We start from the raw sequence: 21,773 nt of genomic DNA, 5'->3' as shown, positions 1-21,773 counted from the left end.
AATATTGACTTTATTCTTGTATTATTGAAACTTTATTCTTATAATATTTACTTTTTTCACACACTATTCCAAATTTGTTCTCGTAAAATGACTTTATTCTCACATTATAGCTATTTTAACCTCAGATTATGACTTTATTATTGCAATAATTCTACTTTATTATCATAATATTATGACTTTACTCTGATAAAACGGCCATTTTCTCAAAATGTTATGACTTTGTTCTCATCACAACTTTATTCTTATATTATTACAGCTTTATTCTTGTATATATTTTTAAATGTGTATATTTAAGTACATTTATTTAGCAGGGATAAAGAGATTACTTTTAACTAAATCTCCAATGTTTCTTTAAACCGTCACTTCCTGTTTCCTGTCAAAACACGATTCAAAATGGGAAAGACCAAAGAACATGTGACTATAAGAGCATTCTCCACAACTACAGTCAGAGCAGCTTTAATGAAGCAACATTTTAGAAATGTTTTATTATCATAACTTGGTGCCAATTCAGTTGAGTTTGTGTTGAATTAAGTGAAATCCATTTGGAAGATGGTTGGGATTACCAGATGATGCTCAGATTATTATCCTGGAGCCCTGGGAACAGGGAGTGAAGATAATCCAGCTATTAACAGACCTCTGCGTCCCTCTGGGAGCAGTTGATGCTAAAACTGGTTTTATGGAAGTTAGTTTAATAAAAGCAGACACTGGGTGAAATCTGCTGCGGTTTCATCCTGAATGCACAGACGGTTTGCATCTGTGTCCAGTTTCTCCTGTTCGACTCGGCGGCAGAGCAGAAGCCTGAGCTCTGGTTCGCCATCAGCCGCCTGCAGACGGGAGGAACAATGAGGCTCAGCGGCGTGGAAACAAATCTGCTGCATTCTTACGTAAGGAAGATAAAACGATGCAGAAAGAACTGATGCCAAAGGTTTATTAGCTGGTTCTGACTCTACATTAACCCAACAGAGTCACTGGATTCACAACAACATGTCATATAGTATTAATGTAACTAAAGAACTTGATGTTCACTTTACTTTTTAAATTAATCAGACTTTAAACTAAATTAGCAGACGTTAGCTAGAACATATTTTAGTTTGAACTTCCCCAAAACAGTTTCTGTTGTGTAAATTGCATCTATTCAATGGTAGGAGAAGCTAACTAAAACGTTAGCTGCGCTAACCCTGAAGCACTCATCAGAAACATCAATTACGCTAATGCTAACGCGCTACAGCAACATGTTATTTAAAAGCTAGTGCTGTAGCGCCAAGTGGCTAACTTCAATCAAAACTTCAAGACAGATGTCGAAATTTATTCAACTGAAAATTTAAATTACTGCCTACGGGAAGCTAAGTGTGCCAAATGCTAAAAGTTAGCAAAGACACTAAAGTGCTAAACAAAACAAAAACTTTGACAACTTTAATTAACTGACAACTTACAAAACTACCAAGTAAATTAGCGCATTAGAGTTGATGCTGAAAAATTATTTTAAGGGAAGCTAAGTGCGCCACATGTTTTAAAAATTAGCAAAAGTGCTAGCACGCTAAAAAATTTACCAAAATTTCAACAGATGTTGAACTGAAAGTTTACGAAACATCCAAGTAAATAAGCGCTTTAGATTTTGGAAAGGACTGCAAAGTTTATTTTTTAAAATTAAGAAATAAACATTTTACTGCCTCAAATTAAACAAAATAATTTTCCTTTAGCAAATTTCAACCAGGCGAAGCTAAAACTGTCCTTTACAGACAAACGTGTTTTTATTTTAAATGCAAACAATTTGAACAGTTTTGGTTTAATTTCTACCCTGAATATGTTTTTTTCAGTCTGGAATATTTCAGTTAATTAACTGATTACTAAATTAGTTGGTGATTATTTAAATAATCAATTAATTGTGAATAATCGTTTCTATTGAGGGTTTTTTAATGATCCAAAACGTGGGAAAACCCAAATGTTTAATTAAAAACCAAATTTCTAATAAAAGTGGGTCAATAAGATCCCAGATGATGAAGGCAGCTTCATCATCGAGGTCGAGGTCAGGCCGTCTGCCAGGCTCAGACTCTGACCAAACACCGGCTCTCAGGCTGAATAATTGGCTGTCAGTGACCTCTGACCTCATCTCAGAGTCTAAGGTGTCGGATCGATACGAAGCGGAGGAAGATAATCAGCTCAGTGATGATGATGATGATGATGATCGGGTTCAGAGTCTGACCGAGGAGCGATCTGATTGGTCGAGACGTTTGCTCGGAAATATTTAAATGATAAAACTGAGCGGTGAGTTGTGATTGAGCAAGGCAGCAAGGTTGGAGTCCAGGACTGATTCTGTTGCCATGGAGACGGGCTCGGCAGCAAAACGCCCAGAACAAGCCCTCAGTGACGAGGAAGGTCCGGATGTTGTCCTTCCTTCAATCCTTTCTTCCTTTTCTTCTTGCATCAGTGACGCATCAGGAATAGTTTGCATTTCTTGTTGAATCTTTGCTTAAATCCTCCCATCAGTTTAACTCTGTCTGTGTTTTCAGCAGCTTCAGTTTCTGTTTTCGTCACATTTTCAAACTGAATCTGTCGAGAAATTAACTCCGATTGATTCTGGCGACGAGTTTTGACGACATTTCTCTTTCCTTTGCTGTAATCTCAACCCAAACAGCCGCGTTCGGTTCCCTGTGGGTCCGAGCGACGGAGCGCTGCTGTTTGCCTAACACATGACTGACGCTAAACTCCTCTGACCTCTGACCTTGAACGACCCTGTCAGTAATTAACCTGCTGCTTTCTTCCACTTGTCTCGGTCAGTTTGTGAAATATTCATTTGGACGGGTCAGATCAGATGATAACAGCAGCTACACTGCAAAAACAAAACTTTACAGAAAAATTGTTTTTCTGACATTAAAAGCTGCGTTTCCATTAAACACAAAAAACATAAATTGGCAATTCACATGAGTTTCTGTTAAAAACTGTTGATATGTCAAAACACAGTTTCAGTTGCATTGTTTCTGTTAAATAAGAAACGCAATGTGAATAAATTTATTCACATGTTAAAAATCATGTCGCTCTGTTGTCCTCCTTCCTGTTGTTGTCTTCTTTGGCATTTCTGCCAGCAGTAACTTCCTGTTGTTGATCATGTGTCTTATATGATCCGTTGCAGTTTTGACCAAATAAACTAACTTCAATATGGCGGAAAAACTTTTCAGCAAAAATAATGTGTGTTTTTTTTTCTAACTTGGCGTGTGCAAAGGTGCCGACATTGTCTTCGTCGTTTCTGCCAGTAGTAACTTCCTGTTGTTGCTCATGTGACGCGTGTAACGCGAAAAACTTGTTTCCATTGCAGTTTTGACTGAAAAAGGTCATTTTAAAACCGTCTCCTCCTAACGCAAAAAACTTATAGCGAGTTTTTTTTCCGAAATTGTCATGTTTTCAATAAGCATATTTATTTTTGTAATTTGCACAATTGTAAGGTTGATGGAAACACAGTTACACAAATCGTCAAATGGTTGCTATGGAGACCTGACGACGACAGGATGCCACCGCTTCTCTGGAGTGTCTCCAGGTCTCTTCTGGACCTCAAGGCTCTAGTCTTAGTCCCAAACTGTTCTCACTCTATAATAGCACTAATTTAAGGAAACATTGCGTCTCTTTTTAAAGTTATCCTTTGCCTAATACGGGGTTCAATTAATGACAAATCTAGCTTTTTTCTCTGTGTTGTTGGAGACTTATTTTTACAGTTTACCTAAACCCTAGTTGACTTTTTTTGCTGACAGAGTTTAATGTCCAATCATATTGTTTTGTTTGCAGCTTGATGTCCAGCTCTTTGGCCAGTGGGATTGGGTTTTACTTCATTAGCATTCTGGATTTGATTACTTGAACGTTATGGGCTTTTGTCTTTAGTTGCACACTGAAACATCTGTGTCTCTGGTCTCTTGAAGTTGCTGTTGGTGATTTTAGGCGGTCAGGACCACCAGGATGCTTCCATTTTCCCGCCTCTTGTTGTGTTTTCAACCATCTCGGATGTCTTCCCACGAGCCCAAATGTGTTTTTAATCTGAGCCCAATTATTCACCTCCTCTGGTTTTGTTCCCAGCAAAGACTCAGACAACTGTCGGCAGTTCACAGGCTCCGGTTGGCTGTCAGCGCCCAGCCGGTCCAACCGGGCCCTCTGGCTGACGCAGTGTGTGTGTGTGCGCGCGCAGGTGTGTGTGTGTGCGTGTGTGTGTGTGTGTGTGTGTGTAATTATCCAGTTAAGTTGTAATGAGTTGAACTTCCCGCTGGTGCAGAGTTGTGAATGATGGGACAGGTGGAGAGCAATGAGACGACCAGACTGTCTTGTTTTCCACGGCTCCTCCTACAGGCAGTGATGTGGAAGTGCAGTTATAGTTTGTGTATTTCTGGATTTGTTGGTTTGTTTCCTGTTTAGTGATGCTGATCATGTGTTTTTGTCAGAAAATATATTTTTTGGAGAAGGAAAAACAAAATGTATATTTTTTGATGAAAAGGCATGTATGAGAAAAAGGGAAAACAAAAATTACATATTTCTGCTTTTTTAAAAATTATGTCAGTTTTGGTCCTCCGTAGATAAATCTCCTCTGATATCGCTGTATGTTGAATTACCCAGAGACGTTGCCCCTGTCCTGACCCAGGAGACCGGGAGGAAAACAACGGGGAGGCTTTCTGCTGCTCTCCGCCTCCCTCTTACCTTCCTCTGCTCCCTTGTTTTGTCAACATTCATCTTCTTACAAATTATCTTTGCTCTCCTTTTCATGTCTTTCTGCTCTCCTCCCATGAGGCCTTCACCGTTTTTCATCGTCATCGTTTCTTTTCATCTCTATCCGTCTTTTCAGATTGCACCCACCATTACGTCTTGTATTATTTTCTCTTTGCCTGTTTTAATGCAGCAAATTGCTGTAAAAAATATTTCAAGTCGAGACGAGCATAAAAAGAATCTACTTGAATTTCAATATGGCCGCCGTTTTTTAGCCTTTTAATCAATTATTAAAAAGTTTCACCTTTTTCATCACCTGGATGAAGTTTATGTCACATCAAATGTTTTTGACTTTGGTCATCCTGTTTATAAAACTTTATAGTAATAATATGTATTAAAATCAGAAACTGAGGAGTTTGTTGTTTGTTGTTGGAGATGAGATAATGACAGACTGAGAGACTTAATGGTTAGCATTAGCTTCTGCACACTTTTTAATTTAGTGTTTTGGGGTTTACCATTACTTTATTTTATTCAAATTATTTTAGGTGATTAGTGGTTTAGAGTTCTCTCCAGCTAATTTTTATGTGTTTAGCAGTTTAGTGTTAGCTTCTTCAAATTTTTTAGATGTTAGTTGTTTAGCATTAGCTTCTGCCGATAATTTTATGTCATTAGTGGTTTAGTGTAATCTTCAGCTAATTCTTTATGCACTTAATGGTTTAGCCTTAGTTTCTACTAATTGTTTTAATGTGTTTAGCAATTTAGCATTAGCTTCTGCTAATTTGTTTAATATGAGACTCTTGTTTTGGCTATTAGTGGTTAGTGAATATAAGTTTTTGGTAAGCTGGACTCACCACTGGTAAAAAAAATATTTGTTTTCTGACTTTCAAAAGTCAAAAATTTAAATCTCAAACTTTCTGAGTTTTTTCTATCATTTTTTTTACTCTGGAGTTCTGAAATGTTATTGTTTTCTCTTTCTGTAACCTGCGATTATTCATATTCAGCAGACTGACGAAATGAAACAAGCTTATGCCTCTTTTATGTTTCTACCGGCCTTGTTGTAATCTTGAATCTTGGTCTGATGAAGATAAACATAAATACAGAGAGGAATGTAACTACTGGCATCATTCAGACAATGTGAAACAATATTTTCATGCATTTCAAGTTGGGAAATAAAACACTTTTACTCTCAGTTCCAAGAGTTTCCATCAACGTCTCCCAGAAAGAGGCTTGACGTCTGGCTGAGTTGTAGGTTTGCACAAGAAACACGCAGAAAATCAAATGAAGCAGCTGATGCAGTAAGTAAAACACAAGATATGTCCTCTCTGAGTTTCCTTACCTGCTCCAGGCCACAAACACAACAGATGGGGCTCAAAGAAAGCAAACAGGTCTGGGGGGCAGCTGACAGAAAAGAGGGATTAGCCTTGATGTGTGCTTTGTTAAGAGCTCTGGTTACTGATTCATCGATTAGCTCCTCAAAAGTGACTAATTGATCCAATCAGGGAAGATTAAACACCAAGACAAATGCATTCAGGATTTAGAGGCTTTCGTTTGGCCCATTATGACGTATCCATCACCGATTCTCAGCCGCTAGAGCATGCTTCTTTTTTATTGCTCATCACTCTTCCCGCCTGCGTTAATAAAAAGCTTCGATTCTCTTCACCTCCCGCTGCTCAGGAGAAAAACTCAACTGGTGAAATTGTCTCAATAAGCCTTAATGATTCTATAAAATGCCTACAACAACAAAGCAATTTGGAGAAATAGAGGAATAAATCTGTCCTGTAATAAAAACAGAGAAAGCTGAGGAGAATGAATTAATTCTTCAGAGAAAACGGGATTAAAGGAGGAAAGCAGAAGGCTGGGATTGTAGAAACGTCTTCTGCTGCTTTACGTCTCGAGTCGGTCTGGATGTTTATGGCTCTGGTTCTTTTCAATATTTCACTTGTGCCACTCAAAAATCTCCATCTGGCAAACAGCTGCTCATCTGCTGGTGCTTTTCGATCTCTGGAGGCCGTCCGAACCGTCTGGACCCGACAAACCGACTCTGAGCTCCACGGCTCAAACAAAAACAAGATGGAGGAGGAAAAACACTCAGCATACAAGCTGTGTTTCTATTCACCTCACAATCAGGGAAATACATTTACCTAATTAAAAATAAAACACCTTTTCCATTAAGTTTTTGCGCTTGGTCGAGGTTCTTTTCGTCTGTTTTGAAATTTGTGTTTTTAGTAAAACTGCAATTGAAACAAACAAGTCAGGCGATCAACAACAGGATGTTACTACTGGAGGAAACAGCAAAGAAGACAACAGGAAGTGGTAGGAGGATTATGGCACAGCGCGATTTTAATGGCTTTTGGTGTGAAGAAACTGATACACGTCTGATTTTATTTGTGTTTCTTAGTTAATGGAAATACAATTGCAAAATTGTGTTTTTTCAACATTAGCGGAATATCAATGAAATCATCTGATGTCAAACTAGGGTCAGAATTACATTAAGGATTATGTCCACTGAGAAAAAAAGATTTCTGACTTTGATTTATGAAAATCTTTTTCTCCAGATTTTGACCTTTTTACTTTTTTCCTCAAAATTTTTATTTTAATTTCAGAATTCTTCTCTAAGTTTAGAATTATTATTTTCAGAATTCTAACTTTTTTTCCCAAAATTTTTAGTTATTTTTCAGAACCCTGACCTTTTTATCAGAATTTTAATTTTAGAAATCTTTTTCTCTGGATTTTGACTTTTTCTCAGAATTCTGAGTTTTCTTGTCTAAATTTTTGCTTAAATTTTTAAATTCTGACTTTATTCTAAAAATACTGACTTTTTTTACCCAAAATTTTAACTTTTTCTCAGAATTCTGACTTTTATTGTCAAAATCTTTACTTTATTCATATTGAATTCAGAATTTAGACATTTTTTTCTACATGTCAGACGAAAGTCAGGATTCTGATTTAAAAAAAGTTTAATTATTTTTTCTTGGCCCAATTTTAACTTGAAGAGAGGTAAAATATTAAAAAGTAATGTGGCCAACAACTCGGCCCTGAGGGACACCATTTCTAACCAGGTTTTTTTTAAATTATTTTAGAAATCCGAGTTGTGGGTAGATGGTGGTTAGCAGCTTTCTAATTTTGCCTCTACAAAATGATAGGGATCATCCTGAGGCATACTTTTAGAGTGAGCGCCTTTAATTAAAATGTTGACACAGTGCATCCTGTGCTGTGTGGGAGGTAAGTTGTGCACCTACCAGGTTGAATCAACTGGAAATATGAGGGTTAGGCTGGTTAAGAAGCGGCGCATCCTTTGCATTGTGAGCCTTCATGCTGACCTGTATTGACTGGTGAAATCCAGAGGGGATTTCACACCATTAGGCTGCAGAAACCACCATGAAAAGACGGCTTTATTTGTTTTCCTTATTTCGCCACATTGCAGCCGTCCTCTCCCGTCTCTCCCAGGTGAAATCTTTCAGTCTGTTTGCTATAAACACCCAGGCTGATCTCTGGTGATATTTCTGCAGCGCCCTACAGTAATTTGTATTGATCTGTTGTGGCTATAGAGGTGGATGGGATTCAGACGGACTTTCCAATCAGATTTGAACTTAGAATGCAGCTGGAAAAAGCAACATGGCCGCGTCCCTTCCCCCTGCTTGGGGGTGTATTTACTTTACATTCTTACATTGATATGTTCCAGAAATATTGTTTTCAGAATTGTCAGTCACAGTTTACTATTTAAATCTGCTTCTCCTGCACTGCAAAAACACAAAATCTTACCAAGTGTAATTTTAGCCTAGTACAATTGAAATAAGACAAAACTATCTCATAAGTTACCTATGATAAGATACAGGAGTTTGTTTTAAGTCAATAATTCCCTGATATTGATGAAAATGTATTTGATTACTTCATGTGCTGGAGCTCATCTCAGACATTTTGTAGAAAAACAAACATTCAGATTTCTGAGTTTGAAAAACTCAACATTTCTAGAAAACACTTGGAGATTTCTGCGTCAGAAATGTTCTACTTTTGACTCTCTAAACTTTTCAAGTTTTATTCTAGAATATTTGCTTGAAAAAAAACTAAAATTGAAAGTTTCTGAGTTTGAAATGTTTCAAATTTGCTAGAAAAAACCATTTTTCTAGAGTAAACCTTGGAAATTTCTGAGTATCAGAATATAAAAATGTTTTATTTTTAAACTCCAAAATTTCCATGTTTTTTCTGCTAAATTTAATATAAAATTTTCAACATTTTTTCTAGCAATTTTCCACATTTCAAACTCAGAAATTTCCATGTTTGCTTCTCCAAAACTTCTAGAAAAAGATGTGGAAATGTCTCAGTTTTATAGTCACAAAAAATACATTTTATAGAAAACACTTCAAAATTTCAGTTTCAAAATTCGAACATTTTGACTTTTCAAACTGTGAAATTTCCATGTCTTTCTAGAAAGTTTCCAAGATTAAGCTCTAGATTTCAGATGTTTTCCTGAAGTTGTGTTGGTGACTCAGGGGCTCATTTAAGCTCGTAATCAGGAGGAACACCCCACCCAACCAGTGGAAGTTTCTCAGCATCCTCGGCCGTTCTCCGGTCCAACCCTCTCTAATTATAGCCCAGTAAAATGTGAAACCCAAGCCCTTGTTTTCCCTCCGCCCCCACTGGCTGCTTTGGCTCTGGACAGCCTCAGTTTCAGCAGAGCTTGCTGATATTATGACTTGAAGCGGTGGCTATCAGGATATCCCGCTTTGTCCGCTATCCGCACTAAGACGTTGATGTCGGCCTCCGCTTTGTTTGTGTCAACTGCTGCCAATCAACGCCGGCCGCAGAAGTAACACCTGAGCTTAGCCGGGATTGGGAAGGTGTTTGACTAATCCCTCTGTGGGAGAAAGGTGTGAAATAGTTTGTGAAAGTCACGGTGACCTGGCTCAGACGGAGACGTTTGGATTCATCCGTATTGTGTCTGCAGTGGAAGAAATGTTAACAAGCGTCTCAAAGCAAGTCTCCAGCAACTCATTAGGTTTCCACTCTGCTCTGAAACCTGAAATAAACCTGGGTGGTCAGCATTTTGTCTGTGTTTTCAGTGCAGGAAGATCAATTAAAGCTGTTCACACTGCAAAAGCACTAAATCCTACCAAGTATTTTAGTCTAGTTTCTTGTGCAAACACTTTAGTGCCCTTGAAAAAAGACAAAACTAACCTATAAGGAACTTTTCAGCAAGAAACAGGAGTAAATAAATTCTTAATATTGACAGAAAACGTATTGGTTCTGTTGTCAGATTATTTCAACAGAAATAACCATTTTATAATTACCCATTGTAAAATGCTTTGTTACAAGTGAAATAATCTGTTTGTTACCTAGCAACCGCAACGGAGTTCCGTCCGTTACCTAGCAACCCAAGCCTGGTCCATCTGATGATGTAATTTTTAAAGATTAAATGTTTGATAATTTCATCAGTTGTGTTTTTACTTGAGTAAAAACACATTGAAGCGGTGCTACTCTTACTTGTTTATAATTTTTGGGTATTTTATCCACCTCTGTACTTTGGTATCAGGTTTACAGATTAGCTAACACATCAGCATTAGGACTTTGAAACAATTGAGCAAACAACCAAAACTCTCTGAGCTTTAACCATCAGATCCTGATAACTCTAGAAGCTTCTTCTTTTAAGAGGTTCTTCTGGTAAAATTGTGTCTTTATTCTGCTAATATGACTATAATCTCGTAACTAAATAGAAATTCTTGTAGCTTGTAGCTACAAGAGCCTCACCACTCCCTCCTGCCCAACATGTCGATGGAGTATTGAAGACATCCTCAGTATGTCGGTGTTACACGTTCGCAGGTCATTAGCAGCGACGGACAGTTCAGGCTCTGGAAAGGCCTCAGTTTCTCCTGCCCTGGTGGGAATCTGTGTTTCCAATCACTCCACCTCAGGAATGAATACCTGGCATATCCTGTGGTTGCAACTCGCTCCCCCTGACTCTTGTCCGATCGGTTTACAGTAAACAGCAGGCGGAGAGTCTGTCTGTAGGCTTGGGAACGGGGATGTTTCTCACAGATTTAACAAGAGGTTGGGGGTTTGGGGTTCGTACATCGAGCTGTCATCTGTGGCTAATGAAAATCTCAGTCTGCGGCGGGATCCTCCTAAAGCTGCTAAAGGCCCGTCCTAACCAGGGGATTAGCTCTGTAACGCTGGGGGAGTTTAATTTCAGCCACAGCATAAGTCATCTCAGCTGAGTGCCAGCATTGATAAATGGCTAAAGACTGACGAGTGAAGACCATCAAAGGTTTCTGCTGGGAGGTAATTGCTACAGGTTCAGACTGACAAAACGAGACGTTCTGCGTTTTTACCCATCTTTCATTCTGATGTCTTTATGTCCTCGAGTTCTCCTGTAATAGCAAGGAAATCTCCCAAACCAAACAATTAAAGTATTCCTCCAAAGGAAATTTGAGGATTTCCTGAAAGATGTTTACAGGAGAGGCACTGATTAGGATTTACCTTCAGATTCTTGATCTCTAGTGTTTGTAAATGTTCTTTGTTTTTAAGAACTGCAACGTAGGAGGATGTAAGAGAACTCTGGCCTTTATTTACTGAGTATCCATCAGTTATTTTGATGCAGTTGCTGTAAAACGGTTTGTTTCAAGTGGCCTAAGTTAGCAATTTGTATGGTTAGCATAGCTAGCGGTGCTGAAACAGCAGACTGATTGTGCTGTAATGTAGGCGTTTACATAATAACATTCCTTAAACATTTCTTGACTGGTCAGTCAGCAGTTTGGGCCAATCAGGCTAAAAATTGGGCTTTCTTTGAAAGACCGTTGTTGTTGTTAGCAGTTTGCACTATTAGCAATGCTAGCTAAGGAAGATTTTCCTTTCGCACGTTTGCTAACTTTGAAAATGTTTAGCACAATTAGTTTTTCCAAAAATAATGTTTGTGGATAAATTCTATATTGTTAGATTTTGAATTGTTGTTGAATGTTTTGTAGACTTTCAGTTGACTCAAAAAACTGACCAATTGCTGAGAAAAAGTTATTTATTTAGAACAGCAATTAAGCCACAACTGCACAAAACATATATATATATATATATATATATATATATATATATATATATATATATATATATATATATATATATTGTATTTAATATAAAAAAGACATTTGTCTATAAATATGTTTTACCTAAAACTCCTCATTTAGCTTCACACCGGTTCAAATTCACTAATGGTTGCTATTGCATTTTAGACAATGAAATGTTTATTTTCTTATTTGCATCTTTTAATGTATTTCCAATATTGCACAAAAGACTGAAGTGGTCAAATGAAAATGCTGTAGAATATTTCATGCTTGGTTTTTGTTAAGTTTGTTCCTGGAACAAAAGGCTTGGAAACCTCTTGAAAACCAACAAGTGTCCATTTTAAATCTGCTGATTTTCCACATCAAACACTCAAAAAAGTCGTTTGTTTCCCTCCAGATTTTACCGGGGTGATTACCACATCGACGTCTGCATCAACGACTACCTTGACGTCTACTGCCCGCACTACGCGAGCCCGGTGTCGGACGATCGGGCCGAGCGCTACGTCCTCTACATGGTGAACTACGATGGCTACAGCTCCTGCGACCACACCGCCAAGGGCTTCAAGCGCTGGGAGTGCAACAGGCCTCTGTCGCCCAACGGGCCGCTCAAGTTCTCCGAGAAGTTCCAGCTCTTCACTCCGTTCTCCTTAGGCTTCGAGTTTCGCCCCGGCAGAGAGTATTATTACATCTGTGAGTATAAATGTTGGCTTAAGTTCCTGTGATCTTCCTAATTACCTGAAAGTTGTTTGTGATACGTAAAATCTCAAAATTACTTGAAAAATGGTGATTTTTGAAGTAAACTTGGGCAGATTATAATGAACTAGATGTTATAAACAAAACACAAGAATTCAAAGCTGACAACTTCAGTTAGCTTAAAGTTTTCATGTCGTTATACAAGAGACGTGTGTTGAAACAAACATTGGTGATCTAGTGTTTACTATATTAGCAGAGACTATCTCCTTTAGTAGGAGCTAACAACATTAGCAGAGACTAACACCATTAGTAGCAGATACGAACATTAGCAGGAGCTAACACAATTTGCAAGAGCTAATGCAATATACAGGAACTAACACTATTAGCTAAAGCTATCGCCATTAGCAGGAACCAGCACCATTAGCTAAAGCTATCACCATTAGGAGGAACTAGCACCATTAGCTAGGGCTAACACAATAGATCTAACATAAATTGCTAGAGCTACCACAATTCACAGAAGCTAACTCTAGTAGCAGAAGCTAACACCATTAGTAGCAGCTAATGCAAAAGCAAAACAAACTGGAAAATAATGAATCAAGTTAGAAACTGGAGCTAAGATTTCATTCTGGGCGGCAGTTTGGAGGAAGATTGAAATTTCACAACAAAACTGAATCTTAAAACTGTGAAGTTACAAGGGACAAATTTAAATCATTAATTTAATAAATAAATGTTTAATCAAATGTTCAAATATGTCACTAAAACATTAAAATGAAAATTATAACATGCAATTCAAATAATGAATTAAACACCATAAATTTATGTGAAAGTCACTCATGAAAATCATCAGTTTAATTTTGTCCTTTTTAACCTTCCATACATGAGGAGACTGATATTGTTGAAATCAGCTCAGCTTTCTGCCCCTCGTGAGAAGACTCACCCAAACAGGCAGCGGGGAAGTCGTGTTTTCATAAGTGAAGTCAGCACCCTGCAGGGAGAGACGCGCTGGACTAAATAAGACACAGTGGAGGGTTTGGAGATATTTGGCTGACATCTGAGGTCAGCCTGAGACTTCAAGGGTTTTAACAGGAACCCGTAATAAAGTGGAGCGAGTCAGCGATGTTTTGGCACCAGAGCGCAGAGGAAAACAGGGATAACCAGATACTTTGAGGAGGAGGAGGTTGTTTTTATATCCATGTACCCCCTGCTGACCTGCTGAAGCTTCGTAAACGTCTCTTTAAATTAGAGTTGGGCGATAAATTCAATTTTATCCACTAGTAAAATTACACTTTTGGAGAATATGGATGTCAGTGTAACCAGGGCGGCCATCTTGTTTGTTTTACAGCTTCTATTTGTTTGGATTTTTAATTCAGGTCAACTATAAAACTACTAGGACCAGAGCGAGTCTGGAAAATGTTTTATTATGAATATAAAGTCGTAACATTACAGAAAATAATGTGAGAATAAAGCGATGACATTACCAAAATAAAATCCTAATATTAGGAAAGTGAAGCAGTAACTTTATGAGAACAGAAAAGCCTGTCGCATTAATTGCATGATAAATTAAAACGCATAATGTTTTGTTTCTCTGGTGCACTGCAAAAACATAAATTCTTACCAAGTATTTTTAGTCTAGTTTCTAGGACATTTAAAATAAGACAAAACTAACTTACAAGTAACTTTTCAGCAAAATATAAGAGCTTGTTTGAAGTAAATAATTTCTTAATATTGACAAAAAAGTACTAGCTCTATTTGCAGATTATTTCATTTATAAAATGAGGAAAATGTTAAATATTCTGCCAGTTTAATCAGCACATTTTCATCAATATTAAGGAATAACTGCCTTAAACAAGTTCCTTTATCTGGTTACTTGTAAGTTAGTTTTGTTTTATTTCAAGTGAACAAAGATATTTGCACTAAAAACTAGACAAAAAATACTTGGTAAGATTTAGTGTTTTTGCAGTGTATCTCTCGTTCTATCAAACGTTGGACGATAAAAATCTTCAGTCTGGTTCTTTGGTGTCAACTAGCCAATTTTTTAAAGGACAATTTTGTTTACAGAGTCATCAAATTTCACTTTAGTTGTTGTTTCTGTTATTTCTCTTGGATATTTAAAAACCCTCCAGTTCCAATGTTTAACGTTCTTTACATTTTAAAATGTTTTGATCTCGGAGAATCTGTTCTTTCGTTATCATCATTAAGTTGTTACCATTATGTTGCTTTAAAATGGTCTCAAAACTACAATATTATTGTTTATTGCCAAAATTGCTGGGACAATTTATCACCCAGCAAAATAAACTGAGGAATGTTGAGCATCTTGTTAAGTTATACTTTGGTGAGGTTTGGCATTAGATCACTCTAGAAGAAAACTTTTTCTCTTAATTTTATGACGTTGTTCTGGTAAAACCATCTTTATTGTACTAATATGATTATATTCTTGTAATTAAACAAAAAATATAGCAGTCTGGCCCTAATGGTCTGCCATAAAACTCACAAAAAGAATTAGAAATTAAATCTGGAATAAAAAATGAGTAGATTTTATGTTTACGCTCTGCCAGCCCAACTTTAAGGTCAGTGAAGGTGTTTTATGAATTGTTTTGCTCAGTTGATCAATGTTTGGAGATAAAACATCCCCAAGAGTCGCCTTGTACGGCTGCATTGTTTAGAGAGGCTGTGGTCTCGTTAGACTCATTCCAGGGAATTGTTGATGTTGCCGTAATTCCTTGGAACTCCATAAGTCAATTCGTGGCTTTCTAAATTCAGCTTTATTTGTCCAACTGGCTCTGAGTTCTGCGAAGGCGAGGCCCGTTTTGTCTTTGATGGTGATTGATCGTCTAAGGAGAGAGAGAGACCCAGAGATGGTCCGGTTGCCTTTGGGCGGTTTTTTGGCCACTTGCGCTGACTCAGATGTGTGACTCATCTGTAAGATCTTTGTTTTATCTTTTGTGAGCTCAGAAAGAGATTAGAAACCAGGACAAAATACCTCTGGGAAAATGTCAGAACATTCAGTCCTGCCATCGTGGGCGACAGCTAATGTAACGTCCAAGTTTCCCTTTGTTCCTTTTCACGGAAACAAGGAAACCTTTGGATGGTTGTGTTCTTTAAGACTTTGGCGACAGTTGTTCATTAGTGGTGACGACACAAGCAGCGTCCCTCTTGGGTTACATTACCTATTTACGGACATTATCGAGTCTTTGTCGTGATTGACACCTGTTTTAAGCTGCATGGAGGGTTGATTGGAGAGTCTCCACCAACTAACCACAGAGTGTACTTCTCATCTCCAAAGGGAAAGTGTAGGATGTTGGAAAGGAGGCTCAATCCGATTGCCAAACCTCAGATTCATTGGGAGCGGTGCGGACTCTGGCCTGGTTCTGGCTCAGTCAGGAGAAGGAGTTGCAAAGGGTTGGTTGTCCGGTCTACATGTGTTTTCTGGATTTGGTCACGGAGCCTATGACCGATTCTCTCAAGGGACTTTTGAGGTACTGCCAGTTGGTTTTAAAAGTTTTCCTGGTACTTGCGTCCCTAAAGCAAGACTCAACATTGGTTCGAGAGCTGACGCCCAGTGTGGGAAACCAACCATATGTCATCAACTGTGGGCGAAGTAGCAAGATAGCGGCGCCGGCAGACCTATGCCTGTTACTACTTTGCTTTTCTTCGTGATTACACAATCGTAGAAATCCATTTAAAGTCAACAGATGTCCGCCATGACACTGTAAGGTGTTTGCTACAAGGTTGGAACGAGAGTCAGTTCCTCTGATAGCGCGTTTCTGCAGAAAGGTTTGGGCTCTTTCAAACTTCGGTGCCTTGTTGAGGAACCGAACATGCTTTGCCACGCAGAGGCGCTGGCAGGCCTGTGTGTGTTACTACTTTGTTTACATATCTTCCCTTAATCTGCCCCCTCAGTCATACAGATTTTTGTGATTGCATGATTGCAGAAATCAACAATTCTACAAATTTTTTCGAGTTTGACAAAAATTAATAAAAACATTTGGTTTAAGTGATGCTGACTCCCACCTGCAGGTGGCAGCATTTCTTACTTCTGCTACAATAAAGACAAAAGATAAATCCTACAACCGCTAAAATCTGACGCCACTCTATCTGTGTTTACATTTTCTGGAAAAGGAAGTTGCACTCAGTGTCTTCAGAAGTTTTTATGTCGTTTTTTTCAGTGGTTCTTTCTGCAGCGCCCCCACAGGTGAGGAGGGAAACAAGTTTTTCAAAGGTTTTGTTTTGTTTGACTCACTGCAGTGAGAAAGAGAACTGAAAATATAATTAATATCACAATTTTGGTCCCCAATCGAACTGAAAATACTGAACCATCAATTGGAAAAACACCTGATAATCCTGAAGCTCTGATTGTTGATTAAGTATCAGTTTTAACGCTGAATAAAGTGTCTACAGAAATTTAGCTTCTCTACAACAAATGCTGGTTAAGATTACTTTTCCGAGGCACTGCAGTAACGTCAAACTGCATGTTGACCATTGTTTAAACAAAACAAAACGTCTCAGTGAAGACAGGCGCCGCTTTGTCCTCTGCTGAGGCTCATTTGCTCATCAGGAAGGCGGGGATGGGTCTTCCTGTTGCCAGACAGACACCTGGGGGAACGCCGACCCGGTGTGGGTTCAGCGTTACGGCCCGTCCATGCAGGTCAAAGGTCAGCGGGATGACAACGAGCGGTGAGCTATGAGCTCCTTGTGGTCTGGTGTTTTTCTAAGAGAGCCGCGGTGTAGCTGGGGAAGCCTCGTCCTAATCTCAGGGGATAGAAATCCAATTTTCAGAGGAGACAGTTGAGAGTCTGGCTCTCCCTGTGTGAGAGCGAAGACTGTCTCCCTGCAAAGCCTTTGTGCTTCAAACGCCGGCGCTGTACAGTCGGCGCAGATCTACATCGATAATGACGAACCCCACACACACAAAAGGCTTTGTTCTCCGAGATAACCTGATCATCACAAGGAGAAAAACCCGGTGCTTATATCAGGATCCGTTCTAATTCACCCCACAGTCGCCAAATCCTGTCGTCTGATCCGCGATAAGGCGCGACAGCACATGACTGAACATGTAGAAATGCGTGACCAGGAATTTCATGCCGCGGTGATGGAGAGGGGCGGCAACACGAATGACCCGACCGGCAGAGCGGTGTAGAGTTGCAGGCAGAGCTGGAGTTACAGGCCGCGTCGCTGGAGGACAGAAGAGCTAGAGTCTGACCTCGGTGGCAGAAGTGAGAGAGGAAGAGGAATAGAGACGGTCGGATGTCGGTGTGAGAGTGTTGGAATCCGGGAGGGGAGAGCAGAGAGGTGGGAAACATGGGAATAACAATTATTAGAAAAATAGAAAATGATCCACTAATGAAGCTAAAACTGTGAACATAAAAACCTTCTCAGGATTTAAATCTGCCTTTGTTTCTTTTTTGTTTCACCAAATAATTTTGCAAACCATTTATTTCCAAGCTTAATAACAACCTTAGTGTGTTACAATTTCAACAGACGCTCCACGTTTGGACTGTGTCAACACTGAATTAATTAGCATTATAATGTAAAGCCTGTTACCGTGGCAACCTGTATAGACAAGTTGCATTTTATTGATACGTCCGGAAATTTCACGCACTGGTGCTCAACGCTGCAGGGCAACAGGACGATGGTTTTACTTTCTGTTGAAGAACATTTCCGTTAACAAAATGAAACCTGGAGATGTAGCCATCATTTAGTGCTCCGCGCCACAGCGAAGGGAAAAATAACGCAGAAAACAAGTTTACCGCTCGTACTCTTCTTTTATCGCTGACCTGTTGCCATAGCAACTGACTGACAACAGCTCCACTGAGCGTGTCAGGATTCATTACCAAGAAATACCCAAATGCAAAGAGCAACAGAACATTCAGTCTGTTAGTTTTATGTTTTCAGGCTAGATGTTTATTTTGCGATTATTAATAAGTGAAAATCTGAACACAGCAGAGATTGATTATTAATGTAAATACCTGCTTTACTGACAATCTGATAGAATCAGTGTGTAGGTCGCCATTTTCTTTACTGAACTGAAACACCAAATTCCACAGCATATATACATGTTAAGGTTGTCAAAGTCAAGCTAGCATAACTGAGCTACTTCTCTCTCCTGTGCTACTTTTTTAATAATTTATTTTCTGACTTTTCTAATATATTCTGCTATTTTCCTTTGTTTTCTTTGCTCTACCTGCTAATGCTAGCATCTAGCAAAAAGTTGTCAAAGCTATAAATATATATTGGGGGCTCAATAAAAAAGTATTAATTAAAAAACCATACAAGCTATATGATATATACAAAACCCATTGAGTCATATACATATATCTTAAATTTGCTTTAATTTCAATAGCTTAATATTGATGAAACAGTACTAGTTCCACTGGCAGATTATTTCACTTATAACAAGACATTTCTTTCTGTTATTTGTGAAATAATCTGACATTTAAGCTAATACTTTTTCATCAATTTTACAGAAGTATTGACTTAAAACAAGCTCACATATCTTGCTGAAAAGTTAATTATAAGTTTATTTTGTCTCATTTCAAGTGTATAAAGATATTTGCATGAGAAACTAGACCAAAAATACGCAATGAACAAATGTTAACATAAACATTTTTATTTGTAGCAGAATTTCCTCTCCAGAGCTCATCCTGTATTTTATAGAAGATAGAAAAATTGACTGATTCAGATCTTCCATACAAAAATGGAGTAATGTGCGTTTTTACAGGAGATTCCCAAAGAGACAGCCAGGGGACCCTGGATGAGAGAGCGCCTTTAAAAGAAAGAGACAGTTTAGTTAGGTCGGCTGTGTCAGGTTTTGATCCAGAGGAGAAACTCGATCCCTGCTGGGACTGACAGCGCTTCTCTCGTTCATTTCCGTCCCGGCCAATGTTCCTCTCGTGTCGACGTTTAGCGAGGATTTTTGTCTCTCCTCACTCCACGTCTGATAATAAAGTGTCTTTTGAAATAAGAGCCGAGTCGGTGGAAACCCTGACACAGTTTGCCTCTTTCAGGAATTTACCGCTGGCGAGAAACAAACCGCAGACACGTTTACGAACAGATGCGCATACGTGGGAAACCACAACCGACATACACGCACGTACAAACGCTAAAGTACCCAGACGCCTTAAAGGTTGTCTGGCAGTGGAGTTTAAGACTCTTGACCAGAGCTGGGTAGTAACTACTTATATCTACTTGAGTAACCTTTTTGGGTAAAAATACTTTTGGAGTATTTTTACTGCACTGTACTTTTTACTTTTACTTGAGTAATTTTATTGCGATTCTTAAAATGACGGTATTGTTAATTTAGTGCTGTGCGCCACAGAAAAAAGGAAAAAATCTACTGATGATCTGTCAGAGTTGGTGTTTAGATGGACTTTTTTATATATATTTTAACTGAACATAACACAAACAAATTCCACACCACATCAGATGTTCAGGTTGTCATAGTCAAGCTAGCGTAACTGAACTGCTTCCCTCTGCCTCCCTATTTTTTTCTTAACTAAGACTTTATCTTGACTTTGTTGTCTAGTTGTGATAGTGTTGACAATTAGTAGCAAAGCACTGCTTCACTTTTTCTTTTCTGTCAGGCGTACATATTAAGATTTTGCACTTTATATTGACAACTTAACAGCTAAAACCAATGCTAGTCATCATCAGGTAGCAACTTTTTCCCTCCAGCAGGACGTCGCTCTGCAAAGGGTCTATACAAATTATTTTCACTTTGGTCTTTAAAATAACTAAATTTACACTCAACTTTATGTTTTGGTCCATCTGATTGTGTAATTTTTAAATATCAAATGACTGATAAGTTCATCCGTCACTCAGTACTTGAGTAGACTTTTTGCCGAATACTTTTTCCGTCTTCTGCTGCGTTTTACTTTTACTTGAGTAATTTAAGTAGTGCCACTTTTACTTCAGTCCAATCTTAGGCTGCTCTACCCATCTCTGCTCTTGACTTGCAGAAAATGTTAAGAGGTCATGTTATTGTAACATGTCTGCATAAGTTCACGCTAAAAACACTGTTGACAAAAGCACAGGCTACTTGGAAAATTAATTCAGAAGAAAAGGTTTTAATCTCTGCCTTTCGCCATCAGGAAACACAGGAAATGAGATTCTGCAGGTGAGCGTAACGCCGCGCCACACAGCAGCAGGAATGACTGCCCCTGGCCAAATTAGACTTGGAAATATGAGGGTGACATTGACATAAAATATGGAGGCTGAAACACTCACATCAGGGCGAGCGGCGAGCGCCGACAGCACAATGAAGCTCTTCAGTCGGGTTTTAAAAACACGGATAAGTGTGGAATACCTCTGATGGAGAAACCATCGACCTTGTCAGATTGTCCATTCCTCTGCTTTTGACTAAAAGTAGGTTTAGTGAGTGAAGAGATTTTATGAAAGAGGGTTTCCAGCGTTAAGCCCTTCAAATCTGGGGCTTTGTTAAGCTATCATATGTATTTTGGTATTCTGGTGCTTTTTCATGACTTTCTGTAGCATAAAAAGTGGGAAATGTAAAAAAAAATGTGAGCCTAGTAGTTTAGAAAACTTTCAAAAACATTATGTTTTAAATATGACTCCCTGTATAACTATGTTATTGCAGAAACCTAATTTTTCTCCATAATTTAGAAAAATCAAACGAGGTTCTGACATTTATTCTGATATTTATCACTTTTAGGTTACTAATTATGACTTATTCTGGTAATTGACATTTATGCTACAAATTATGAGTTTTATTGTGGTAATTATGACTTTTATTCTCCTAATTATAGCTATAACTTTAAGCATCCCAGCAAAAGTTAAATATCTTGTTCTGATGCAGCAGAACTGTGAATTTCACAGCCGCTACCCAATACAGACACATAATTCACAAAAAGAGAAGATAAAACGTATTAAAAGAAGTTGCAAGCCGTGTTTCATGTAAACCCAGGTAGCGGCAACAAACACTGATCATATGGCGGTTGGGGATTTACGCTGGATAAATATTCCCAGAAATGCTACTGTCCAAGTGAATTTATTTTATATACGTTTAATTCAAAAATGACTGTTTTAAATATAAACTGAGTCGAGGAGTCAAAGAGTAACAATCAGGATAATGGGTTCATCTGGAAATCACAGCGCTGATGCCTGAGAGGCTGAAAAACCTTCTTTTTATTATATTCCTCATTGTTCATTATGTCTTTTGTCGAATTAGGTTCAAGTGCAGTAATGACGGTGACATTTAGACTGACATTTTAATGACATTTCTCGTCCTCACACCGCTGCAGATTAGTTCACAGGGGGTATTTTAACATGTGGAAGTGGAGGTAATGTGTCTGAAGTGTTCTGCTCCGACACGTTGTCACGTTCTGTCACGTTTTC

At 38.4% G+C, this 21,773-nt stretch overlaps 1 protein-coding gene and 1 long non-coding RNA gene across 3 annotated transcripts in view; one reads left to right on the top strand and one right to left on the bottom strand.

Annotated features, from left to right (window-relative positions):
• Positions 1-21,773, top strand: part of LOC116724585 (ephrin-A5b-like) — an 89,188-nt gene that overhangs the window by 59,947 nt on the left and 7,468 nt on the right. For both annotated transcript variants that reach the window (XM_032570358.1, XM_032570357.1), the window contains exon 2: positions 12,127-12,419. In XM_032570358.1, coding sequence (XP_032426249.1) covers positions 12,127-12,419 — 293 coding nt within the window. The remainder of the gene's footprint in view (positions 1-12,126; positions 12,420-21,773) is intronic.
• LOC116724653 (uncharacterized) lies at positions 419-21,767 on the bottom strand. Its single transcript, XR_004340209.1, has 3 exons — positions 19,571-21,767; positions 15,336-15,339; positions 419-431 (listed from the first exon to the last, which is right to left on the bottom strand). It is a non-coding gene; the product is annotated as an uncharacterized LOC116724653 (long non-coding RNA).

Source organism: Xiphophorus hellerii, chromosome 8 (genome assembly GCF_003331165.1).
Source record: "Xiphophorus hellerii strain 12219 chromosome 8, Xiphophorus_hellerii-4.1, whole genome shotgun sequence".
In the NCBI taxonomy this organism is placed as follows: domain Eukaryota; kingdom Metazoa; phylum Chordata; class Actinopteri; order Cyprinodontiformes; family Poeciliidae; genus Xiphophorus; species Xiphophorus hellerii.
This window is presented reverse-complemented; position numbering and strand designations above follow the sequence as displayed.